Genomic DNA, 12881 nt, shown 5'->3' with positions numbered 1-12881 from the left:
GACAAAACCACACAAATCTCAGTAGAATAAATTGGTTTGATCCTGCCTCAGTTTACCAGCATCAGTGGAAATGCTTTCATGTTTGCCTACTCCACTGGGGCAGAAGCAAGCATTAACAGAAGTGTCAATAAACCATACGGATTTGTCCTTGGATTTTGTCAGAAAGATACTCACCACAATAATGCTCTCATGGTCTTGGGTGGTTAAGTTGTTGTTCTGAAAGAGTTGAATAGAAGAAATAAATGAGCCAAGAGTACTCTCAGTTGGCATATCCGCGTACACAGTCTTCTTAACTACCAACAGCTAAAAGAAAAAGGCTAAAGACGTAAATTGCTTATTTTCAGAATAAAAATCATCACCTTGAAATCATTCTCTTCAAAGGAGGTCGTATATTATCTGTTATGAGGGCTTGTGAAAGCTTCCGTTTTTCCCTCAGCACATAAAGGTTCAAGTCACCAGAGCCATGAAAGCTGCGCACAACCACCAGGATGCCAGAGGAGGTCTTAACCAGTTGGAAAACTGAAGCTAGAATACATTTCTCAGAAATGTTTTCTTAAGACCAGCTGTATATTTCTAAGAAAAATAATAGAAGGATTGTTGTGGTGCTGTACACCATTATGTTCGTGGCAGACTAACTGCTGCATTCTTCGTGAAATTCCTAGTATATACATTAATGCTACACGAATTACCACCTGTGGAAACGAAGACAATGGAAGTCCAAGGGAGATTTGTCACTCACTTAAGACATGAATCAGACCCATGATAAATTTATCATAAATAATCAAGAAAGAAACCCAGCCAAACAAAAAGCCTCAAGAGAAAAGTGTTTTGTCGTGTTTCTGGAAATATACCTAACACAGGTCAAAATCTCCTCCTCCTCAGCAAGCACAATTTCCACTCAAATCAGTAAAAGTCAGAAGCAGACTCAAAGGCAGAATTTGGACAGTCCCCGCTAAAATAAAACTCACCACAAACTTCTAACTTTTTGTCTCCCATCTAAATCAGTGACTGTAGTGACAGGACGAGGCATAACAGGTTCAAACTTACACAGGGGAAGGTCAGGTTAGATACAAGGAAGAAGTTCTTTACTGTGACGGTGGTTAGGCACTGCAACAGGCTGCCCAAAGAAGTGGTAAATGCTCCATCCCTGGCGGTGTTCAAGGCCAGGTTGGACAGGGCCTTGGGTGACATGGTTTAGTGTGAGGTGTCCCTGCACAGCAAGGGGTTGGAACAGATGATCTTAAGGTCCCTTCCAACCCAAACCATTCTATGATTCTAAATGCAACAGTGTCTTACAGGAGCATTACTGAGGTTCATACCTCTGAGAGCAGCTTTGAGACAATCTCCAGTGGTGCCTGATGAATGGACTCATCCTGAAGGGGAGACGACAGCGCCATGTCCACCAGTGTCCTGATCTCCTTCAACACCACCTCCCAGCGACCTGGGTTATCGAGCACTTTCTTGTACTTGTAAATCTTTTTCTGCAAGGAAAGTGAAAGGGTCACACCGACAACATCATCAACGCCTTGGAACAACAGACTGGACATGTGCTTCCTACATGCAACTGTCAAGTGGGCTGCTTTGTATTTTGAGTTTTGTCTTTTCTGATTGCTGAAAAGCTGTACTTGAAACATTAAACGGAAAAGAAAACTCTACATGTCAGTACCAACTTGTTTTGTGGAAGCAATGAAAAACCGTGATTCTCTTTTCATACTTTAATGTAAATTTTTAACTCCAAAGCATATTTTTCTCCATCATTTCCTCTTGTAAACACTTCATTCCTCACGATTATAACAGATACCAGCTAGCGCACTGTTTCCAAAGCTGTAGGTCCTTTTAAAGGGAGGTAGTCATGAAGAAAGCAGGAAAGAGAGAGGCCATCAAAGCATCATTCTATAGACACTTTATTTTACACTGCTAATTGGTGAATTCACATTCAGAATGAATTAAAATCAATGTTATAAAAAGTGCAAAATCCCAGTAAACCCACAGGCTTTTTTTTCCTGTCCTGATCCTGAAAAGTCATGCTGTCATCCTCCAGTTGTAACAACCTCATAAAGTCTCCAAGTTTTCCATGCAACAACACTTGTACTCTGAAGCATTCCTGGGTGCCTAATCCTATCTGCCCCACTTCTCTGCGAGCCCCTGCTTTATATCTAGTCATGCCCAAGCTATTCCACTGATTGTCCTGTCCACAGACCAGCAGAAAACAATTCTTACCTCCTCAGCAGCCATGTTTCCACAAATGACTGGAGCAGAGGCTGCTGTGTATTATAAATAGTGCTCTTTAGCGAAAACCCACCCTCCCAAATTCCCCAGAGGGGGCTTGATGCAACTCTTTAAGTTCAAGGAAACGATGACGAGCGTTATGAGGCCACTCCCAAAACCAGCCCGAAGGGTACACTGGAACCAGGAAAAGGTTGCCAAAGCAGTCAGCGGCCCCTGGGACTGGTAGGGAAGGAGCTCTGCTGTTCGAGGACGGCAACTGCCAGGACCACAGCACTTGGTTCAGCTCACATACCCTTCCACTCACTGCTATGTGTGAATCTGGCCCTCTGGCCAAAGCGCAGTCAAGAAGCCTGGAAAGATCCAGTTTATGAAAGTACAAAGTCTGGGCACTTCTATATGACATGAAACTATTAAGTGTTTAGCGCTAAAATTGGACCTTAAGTTTCTAGGCAGCACTTCCAGCAAAATCACAAAAACTGCCCATGTGGTGCAGATTGAAGCTTGTAGACATAGCCGTGCATTTCAGGCTTTCAATAGCCAGTGTTTATTACACTTTGCAAAGGGTCAGCCTGCTCTGTCTTGGTTTGGTGCTTTGCTGCTTCTTGTCATTTCCCCCTCCACTCACAGAGGGCAGCCCCAGCAGGAACCACACGAACAGGCTGGCTCACTGTTTATCAGCTACTTCCTTCCCACCATGGCAGCAGATTTAAGGCTCAATACAGAACACAGTCACCTCTGTACCCTACCTGAAACACGAGAGAACAATACGGAAAAATAAAGATTTCAGATGCCTTGGGTTTGTCAATGTTGTTGGGGGGGGAGAAGAGAGTGGCACTGGGCTGACATGTAAAGGCTGATAAAGCAATCCAATTATCTTTTTAATTAAATTCATGCAAGTACAAAAGCACGCTGGCAGAAGTTCACACTTTCAGTGCATTTTAAGCCACTGAAAAGCTAGAGGAACATAAAAACACATGCTGCAGACACTATCAAATGTGTTTGGGATTTCAGATACTGAGCAAAAATCTTTGTACTGAGCTCCTTGGCGCAGTGAGGGTCACCAGTGTTTTGAAGCCACCACCATTACTTCTACCATAATCACAGATTTCTTAGAATCTTGAATCAGAGTTGAATTTCTATTATTCATATAGTGCCTTTTTTTAGGGTCTTTTTTAGACCTTCTCCAGCACTAAGTAAAATCTAAACTTCAAAGCCAACCAGCTTTGTAACTTGAAGCAACTCCTTTCTGACTAATTGAGGACACCAAAGCAAGCTAGCTCCTTTTCCATGCTGAAATTTATTCCTTGGTCCTGTACCATGAAGAAACCAAACTCAAAGCAGAATTCAAAGCTGGATGAGAAGCAGGAGCTGGGGGGGGCACAAAAGCTGGGTTATTGCATCCCTGCCTGCTATGGGCTGCCCCTCACTGCTGAAGGAAACCCTCTTGCCCAACAGGACGCCACTCAGACAACCCTACCACAAATATCTTTCTTCCGCTGTTAAATCCACTCTTGCCTGGGGGGAGGGAGCAGTAGGGGAAGTTTCCTTTCCCTTTTAGATACATCCATTAACAAATAAAGTTATGATGATAATGACGTAAATAAAAGAAGAGACAACAGGAGCTGTGCTCCCTGCTACACATGAGAGACCTAAACAAGCTGCCGCTCAGACCCGGCAGGCAGTGACTGCTACCAGGGGACAGCTACCTCTGCAGACCACTGCAAGCAGGAAATCCAAACTAATCAGCCTCTGCTTCATGCTTTCGGCACAAAGGGCTGTGTCTTACCAATGTACTGAGCTGTAATCTGTGGACGGCATTGCAGAAGTCTGAGATGATGGTGGGAAAGCAGCGGAAAACAAATAAATAAATGGAGAAGCCATCCCCAAGAGGGTTGAACTCTGCTGTCCTGAACCTTTGCCCATGGTTACGTTGCTGTTTTTCTCAGCAGAATGGTTTTCACTGTTGAGCGCCTTGCTGAAAGCCTCAATTAAGGCTTGAAACCTATCAGTCGGCTACAGAAGCGATTTGCTGTGTATCAGCAAGCACTTATCCAGCACCAAGCCATCTGCTCTATTCTACCTGTGCTGACTCCAGAGCGAGCACGAACAATAATCACTCGCAGGCTTAAAAGCAAAGCTGCCTGGTAAAGACCCATATCTGAGAACAGGCATGTCAACACGTGTGAGGAGTTCACTCCCCCTGGATGTAGGTGTAAAAGATGCCTTCAGTTGCTGAAAACACTCACACAACATTCATCATTAATAGCATATACTAGAAAAATACTGGGATGGGAATTCAGTTTCTCTGGGATTTCACTAAAATCAGCAGCTCCTGTGACAATTTATGTGAGTGAAAATAACACATGCCAACTTGGAATTTGACCCTCCTAGTTACTGACCAGCCAGAACCACACAGCTAGTGTCATTCCAAAATCTTGCTATGCGACTTGAAAAGCAAAACCACTGAATTTAGTAAGTACCCAAAAGAAGCAGCATGGGGAACTGAGTGACACTGACAGGGCATCCTTCATTCTCAAATCACTCTAATTAATTAAGTATTGCAGAAACCCAAAGACTGAAGTGTCAATCCTCTTCTAGAGGAGGAGTCCACATGTGAAGAATTACTTTTCCAGTGTTATTAAGCAAGCAAATGTGACAAAACTCTGTAAGCAGTGGTCTTTGCCAACAGTGCCCAAGAGCTCCTGAAGACCACTGTGAACAGAAAGTTTAGGAGAGCCTAGGAAACCTTCAGCTTTTTTAAGTAACATCGTTATATGTTTTTCAATCCCATAATAGCCTCATTCTGTAGCTCTTGCTCAAACACCACTTCCACGGACAAGATGATAACACCAATGTAGTTGACATCTAGGAAAAAATGGACTCTAATGCACAAAATTGGATGACATGGAAGAACTGCCTTTTCCAGCCTTAGCAAGACCTTTTATGTTAGGCACATCTCCAAGCACCTGATACAAAACGGGCAAGAAATTTAGCCCTCTTTATGACCAAATTTCATCTCTGCTTTGTCACTGGTGGTCAGGAAATGTTCTGTGCTCTCGGGAACCTATTTGCCCGTCAGCAAATAATATCTTCATTACATTAAAAGAAAGAATTAATTGCCAACCCTATCCTAGAGCAGCGCATTAAACTAGCTCACTGCTCTTCAGCCCTTTACCACACAGCAGCATGCAACTCATCGCTTCTTCACTGGAGAAGCTGGAGCTACTGCAGGCGCACACGCTGACTCGGAGGGCTGCGTGTGCCAGCAATTGTTTATTTCTTGCTGAGCAACGAGGGCAGTTCCAGCAAAGGGAAAAGGTCAGCCTCCCGCGCAGAGGTCCTCCCCAGCTCATCGCGGCGATGGCTGAGCCAAGCTAGTGTTACAGCTTCGTGTTGATGGCGCTTGTGTTAAATGGAGGTGCCTCTTGACAGATGCGAATGTACGGGGGGGGGGCAAAAGCCACAAAGAGCAACACCAGAAAGGTCTTCTTCACCATAGCAGCACTTATGTTAAAATGCTGTGCCACAACAGGAAGAGCTGCTTGTGATGTTCAACACACATGCTTGGCTCGTCCTACAAAGCCCAGGAGCTGCACCATGAATTCTTGAGCACCACCTGCTGGTATTCGGTCTATTAACTCATTACCTTCATATGGGATGGCATTCCCATGCCATGCTACATCCATAGTCTGCTTTTAACACTAGCAGGCATCACTTCTTTCCCAGTATTCTGAGAAATATGCAAGAATAACTTGTTGCTAGGAGAAGTTTCCCTGATAGCCAGAGACTGGCTTAAATCACTAGATGGATCCACTGAAAGCCTTCTGAACTAAGCTTCTACCTGCAACGTTCACCAATGTGAAGAAAAAAAAGCATCTCACCTGAAGAGACTAGGTCTATAAAAAGTCTCATTCCATGCAAAGGCCAGGAGCCAGGATGAGCTTATAGAAACCTTTCCAAATCAGGGAATCCAGACTGCTCATGCTGCTGCATTCGTACTCTTCACGACCTTCTCGAGGTTTTGCACAGAAAGACTCATGTGCTGCTCTCTAAAACAGCTTCAAAACAGCAGCAGCAAACTTCTGCACTGCACCGTGTTTTCAAATCAAGGCATTTTCTGTATTTTTCATTTTAGCCAGTGCTAAATGCTGAAGTACATCATATTCTCTGCTTTGGTGGCTTCTCTAAATGCAGTCAGTTTGGTCAAAGCTCACTTGCCTGCAAACTCCTTGCCACAGGCCAGAGAACTGGAGGGAAATGTTATAAGCTAGACGTGTCCTGATTCTCACTCAGTTAAGGTCTAAATAACACTTCATTTTTTTGCCAATTCATGTAAAATAAATATCCCGATGAAATCACCATTATTTATTGCACTGAGATTGGCACCCATGAATTATGCCCTGAATAAATATATCAAATGACAGTCTGTGACCTGAGCAGCTCACAGTCTTGATGATTTAAAGCAAGAAGGAGAGACAGAGCAAGAAAACCAGGCTGTTTTCCTTGAGGTTGTATGGGAATTCAGGACCACAGCAGAACTGAGGTATTCTGATTCTCACACCTCCATATTAATTGCTAGCTCCTAAGGAAAAGCACCACCAACATGCAGTGGGGCCTTAGCAAGCAATCTGAATGTTGATACCTACCCTGTTGCTGTGCTTCCCCATAACATCATCTTCCCTGACCCCCTTTTTCAGGCTACAATCATACACCTATTTTTCCCCCAGCAGTCTCCAGCACCTTGCTCCAGACCTCACTAACATCCAGGCAGGAACCCCAAACACTCAGATCGCACTGTCTCAAAGCCAGCAGAGTTCAGTGGGTTCAGCAAGCGGTGACGTGGGTTCAGCTGTTACTAATGCACAACTGGAACTTCCCACAGACATGGAGTTTGTCCTCTGCTCAGATGCCACTTGGACAGTACCACTGCAAAGTAAAGGAATGCTGAAATAAACAAATTTAAAAGGATGGAACACAGATGAAACACAGTTCTGCCTGGACCAAGTGCAAAGTGGAATTGGGAGCAGAGGGCTCACAGGGCAGCCTCCTCGCTTGCCTCCCAGCATGACACTGTACAGCTGCGATAATAATGCACGGAACAACTTGCTCCTAAAACTCATTATATATCTGTATCTATATATATATCCATTTCCTTGGCACACAGGTGTCACCTAACTGACCATCCCTCTGGGCTTCTGCTCTCCCATGTAATGCCTACTGCAAAGATACCATTCAGCAACAAGGTGGGACGAGGGGATGGGAATGGAAGGATATTCTATTCAAGGGAAAAAAGGAAACTAATAATACTGGGCAGTGTTATTCACTGAATTTCAGAAGACCTGAAATTTAGAGGCTGCACTTGAGACAAATCCGCGTGCAAAATGTGTGCCCCCCTAATGAGGAAGGGAAGAGAGTGTCTTTGGCAGACCTTCCTACTACTAAGCAGAGAAACTAGGCTTTGTTTTTGCTGGTGGTGTCCTTCTCTCAACTCCCTGCACTGAGCCGGCCAGCCACTACGATGCAGGAGCACAGCTGGCTGATCCAGACACAGCTCTACCTTTAGCCAGCTTTACCTTTATTCGAGATGCTATTTCCCCAGCTAGAAAATGCAAAAGGCCAACTGTGGCTCCAACTGCGGCTCCAACTGCACTCTGCATGGGCTAATGTGGTTACTATCGTAATCAGACCTGTCCACAGGGAAGACAGTTTTTGGCATGTCTGACATCGATGCATTCCCCGAAACCCTCCATCCCTCTTCCATTTCCTTTTGGCAAACACTCCCATTCTTCAAGCCCCAGTTCCAGCACCAGCTTTACACTTCAGGTTGGCAAAACATCAGCTTTCATCCTGCACACAGCAACTGCTGTTCCGTATTTTTCATGTCGGAGCCAAGCTGGGGTTTGTTTTTAATGTTGCTTTGGCTATGCGGAATTCCACTATGACTGCAGATACGTTCCTAACAGAAACACAAACCACTCCCTACTTGCAAAAAGCAATGATAGAGATGCAGCTGCTATTTCAGGTTGCAAATCCTATGTAACATCTCTCCTCCAAAGAAGAAATATTTTAAAAGATATTGTCCTGGGTATTTGGATGTTTTAGCTTGGGTTTTACAGCGGAAGTCACAAAACACCTTTTCCTCCTGATCTTGAGTAGGAAACACTTCAACAACTTCAATACAGTTGAACAACAGAGTTGTTCCACATGTACAGGGAAGATTTGCCCTAGCTGAAGGCCGGTGGGTATTTACAAACCCTTCTGAGTTGCTTCAAACTCTCATGCAGAATGAGTGAGAAAAACCTTCGCATAGAGGTTGCTGGAGTCACATAAATAGGACAGGATCCAGACACACTGCTTGATGTACAGCACTGTAACAGCCTCTGACTCATCATCAGAGGGAAGATTTCAAACATGTTTAGGCACAACTGCCTCCTCCTCTTGCAGGCCCTCACTGCTGCCTGCTGCAGCATTTCTGGCCCTTCTCACCAGAGCAGCAAATACTCAACACTGTCTGCATGCCGGGATCTCGATGTTCTGGCACAACCCACAGTTTCCAGAGGGGTGCGAGCTTGACATGCTCCTTTATTTGTGATTATGCAGTATGAGCTGGGAGTCAGCAAAATCATGTTCCATTTAAATAATAATAATAGAAGTAATAATAGAAAAGACTACTAGATGAAAATCAGGATTGTATGCACAATATACAGTCCATGCTTTCCAAAACCTTCAGTGGACTAACTGCATTGCAGTGCATGGGGGAGGGAAAAAAAATAGTGTTAAACAAATTAACTATAGCAGGCACTGTGTGACCATGGAGTTTAGCATGCATCAAACAGAAAGCAGAAAACACAAAGCACTGTGACATTAACTGCCACCTAAACACAGTCCTTGCTGAGTGCTTCTTTGTGCGGAGAGCTACATTTACTGACCACATCACACAATTCTGACATCAAGCTGAACTGACCCAGGCTTTACATTCATGCACTTTATATTCCACACATGGTGAGCGTGCCTGTGGAGCCTAGCCCTTGACATCCACCAGCTCTCAGCCTATGGTGGGAATAAATGACTTTGCCACTACAGAGAAGAGATATGTGTGTAGGAAAAAAAGGAACACGCACAATCTTATCGCCACTGAACTTTGACCAGGTCTGCCAAATAAAAAGCTGTGTGCAAGGCTACCGTGGAGAGCAGCCAGGCAGCATACCTGCTGTGCAAAAACCCCCACACTCTGGCACTACACCCTTCAGATCCCACTCAGGCCCGAGAGAGCTGGCCATCACCGGGAAAACAGGACGTTACTTCATCTGCAAGGCTGCAAAACATGTGGCAGTCACTTCAGGCATGCACGAACTCTGCTCAGAAGAACTTGCCACCTGAGAAATCACCTCAAATTGGGATTAAGCAGCTACTAACACATCGTAGTAACTGCTAACAGAAGATAATCTCTGCATGATAATCCATCCCCCTTCTATTTTCCAGGAAATGCCACTAAGCTTAGGTAGCACTGGGTAGCACACAAAGCAATTATTTCTTCCCAGATATGCAAACCGGATTAAAAAGCCACGTCATTCCTTTTCCTTATTACTCTCCATCGCTAGCAGTGGGCACCCTTGGCTTTTCCTGCCCGCCTCCCCTCTCACCAGTCAGCAGAACCTTCCAAATGGACGCTTACCCACCTGTTTCACTTTCTCCTCCTTGGCAAATGTAGTATTTTGCTGAGTTTCTAGCACTGGCAACACCATAAATGGCTTTGAAAACTGGCTTCTCTTGTGCACCTGCATCATCAATGTCGTCAGCAAGAGAGATGTGCACGGCTTGAGGAACATGTTTGTGTCAGAAAGCTGCTGCAGAGCCTTAGGGAGAGCATAGATACTGGATACTGATGTGATGCTTGCAAGCATCTTAAAAGGAACTTCAGAAATCAGGGTATTTCTGTCTTCACATCGCTGGGCTTTGGCGCTCTGAGCTGTCCCATTTCTTGCTGGGAGATACCAGATTTCAGAGCAGCATTTGCACCTGAAACTACCACTTTGTTCCATGTTTTTATATCACATCTTATTGCACCACATCATCAGAAAACCCTAAAGTTCCTGCAACTCTTTACTCAACCAAAATGCCACTGCATCTCTTCGACTTGCTCATTTTCTCTCTCCTTTGTATAAATGGTTCATGACATCCAAGAGTGAATCAAGTCTTGTGACGTTCAGTTCTCTCATCCCCAGGCTAGCTTCCACACAGAGGATCAGAGGCCTCTGGGGTGCTACTAAAGCCATTGCCCACCTCACCTTCAGGGACCAGCCAATTCAAGTCAGTCACTCACAACAATCCCGTTACTCTTGATGGATCTTGCCTCTGGTCACACAGCCTAATCTAGTATTCTCATGTTAAATACTACAGTAAAGAGCCACAGAGACCAGTCTATGATGAACAGCTGTGATGCAATGGCTTCTGAATGAAGCGCATAATTTTACTAGCATTGCTTACTGTTGGATTGGTTTTTTTTCTGATTTTGAAACATTTGCTATTCTGGGTGAAAAAAAAGACAAGGGGGTGTGACAGACAACAGGAGCATGTGACTTACTGCAAGAGCTAGGGCAAATGAAACCGGCTGTGACACAACACACTGTATAAGGGTTTTTCGTGGATATCAGCAGGAGTTTTATAATCCTCTACTACATTAGAGAGTTTGTGGGTCAGGGTTAAAGGGAGAACTGCGATGGGATACATTACTGTGGGGATCTGTTACAGACTGCCTGATCAAGAGGAATCTGTGGATGAAGCACTCTACAGACAGACAGGAACAGCCTCACACTCACACGCCCTTGGTCTCATGGGAGACTTCAACCACCCTAACATCTATTGGAGGGTCAGTATGGCCCGCCACAAGCAATCCAGGAGGTTCCTCGATTGTCTGGAAGACAACTTACTTCTGCAAGTAACAGAGGAGCAAAAAAGGAGAGGTGCCGTGCTTGACCTCGTGCTCACCAACAGGGAAGGGCTCGTTGGAAATGTGACGCTCCAGGGCAGCCTTGGATGCACTGATCATGAGATGGTTGAATTCGAGATCCTCAGGACAGTGAGAAGAGCGTGCAGCAAGCTCACTGCCCTGGACTTCAAGAGAGCAGACTTTGACCTCTTCAGGAACCTGCTTAGTAAAGTTCCATGGGATACAGCCCTAGAGGGCAGGGGGGCCCAAGACTGTTGGTTGTTATTCAAGGATCACCTGCTCCAAGCTCAGGAGTGTTGCATCCCAACTAGAAGGAAGTGCAGCAGGAGGGCCAGGAGACCTCCTTGGATGGGCAAGGAGCTGCTCAGGAAAATTCAAAGGAAAAAAGAGGCTTATAAAAGGTGGAAGCAAGGACAGGCGGCCTGGGAAGAATACAGGGATGTTGTCTGGGAAGCTAGGGACCAGGTTAGGAAAGCTAAGGCCCAGTTAGAATTAAACTTGGCTAGGGATGTGAAAGGTAACAGGAAGGGATTCCATAGACACACTGCAAATAAAAGACAGATTAGGGACAACGTGGGTCCCCTCTGGAAGCTATTGGGAGAACAGCCTACCCTGGATTTGGAGAAGGATGAGGTTTTTAATGACTTCTTTGCCTCGCAAATGCTCTGACCACACCACCCAAGTCTTGGAAGGCAGATGCAGGGACTGTGAGAATGAAGACCTTGGGCCCACTGTAGGAGAGGATCTGGTTCGAGACCATCTTAAGAACTTGAACGTGCACAAGTCCATGGGACCTGATGAAATCCATCTGCGGGTCCTGAAGGAGCTGGTGAATGAAGTTGCTAAGCCGCTGGCCATCATATTTGAAAGGTCGTGGCAGTCGGGGGAAGTTCCCAACAACTGGAAAAAGGGAAATATAACCCCCATTTTCAAGAAGGGGAAAATGGATGACCCGGGGAATTACAGACCAGTCAGTCTCACCTCTGTGCCTGGCAAAATCTTGGAGCAGATTCTCCTGGAAGGCATGCTAAGGCACATGGAAAACAAGGAGGTGGTTGGTGACAGCCAGCATGGCTTCACTAAGGGGAAATCCTGCCTGACCAATTTGGTGGCCTTCTATGATGGGGCTACGGAACTGATGGACAGGGGCAGAGCAGTTGATGTCATCTACCTGGATTTGTGCAAAGCGTTCGACACTGTCCCACACGACATCCTTGTCTCTAAATTGGAGAGACATCAATTTGATGGGTGGCCCACTCGGTGGATAAAGAACTGGCTGGATGGCCGCACACAAAGAGTTGTGGTCAATGGCTCAATGTCCGTCTGGAGATCAGTAACGAGTGGTGTCCCTCAGGGATCGGTGTTGGGACCGATCTTGTTCAACATCTTTGTCGGTGACATGGACAGTGGGATTGAGTGCGCCCTCAGCAAGTTTGCCGATGACACCAAGCTGTGTGGTTTGGTTGATACGCCGGAGGGAAGGGATGCCATCCAGAGGGACCTCGACACGCTTGTGAGGTGGGCTGATGCCAACCTTATGAAGTTTAACCATGCCAAGTGCAAGGTCCTACACCTGGGTCGGAGCAATCCCAGGCACAGCTACAGGTTGGGCAGAGAAGAGATTCAGAGCAGCCCTGCAGAGAAGGACTTGGGGGTGTTGGTCGATGAGAAAATGAACATGAGCCGGCTTCAGTGTGCGCTC

The 12881-nt window shown here is 45.6% G+C and overlaps 1 protein-coding gene across 1 annotated transcript in view; it reads right to left on the bottom strand.

The window, feature by feature from the left end:
* CMIP (c-Maf inducing protein) overlaps positions 1–12881 on the bottom strand; it is a 58164-nt gene that overhangs the window by 33311 nt on the left and 11972 nt on the right. Inside the window, exons 3-4 of the mRNA XM_080638444.1 lie at positions 1320–1481; positions 175–216 (exon numbers count right to left, since the gene is read on the bottom strand). Coding sequence (XP_080494570.1) covers positions 175–216; positions 1320–1397 — 120 coding nt within the window. The 5' untranslated portion in view covers positions 1398–1481. The remainder of the gene's footprint in view (positions 1–174; positions 217–1319; positions 1482–12881) is intronic.

Source organism: Psittacula echo (genome assembly GCF_963264785.1).
Source record: "Psittacula echo genome assembly, chromosome: Z".
Classification (NCBI taxonomy): domain Eukaryota; kingdom Metazoa; phylum Chordata; class Aves; order Psittaciformes; family Psittacidae; genus Psittacula; species Psittacula echo.
The sequence above is the reverse complement of the archived record's forward strand: the minus strand, read 5'-3'. Positions and strand labels throughout refer to the sequence as shown.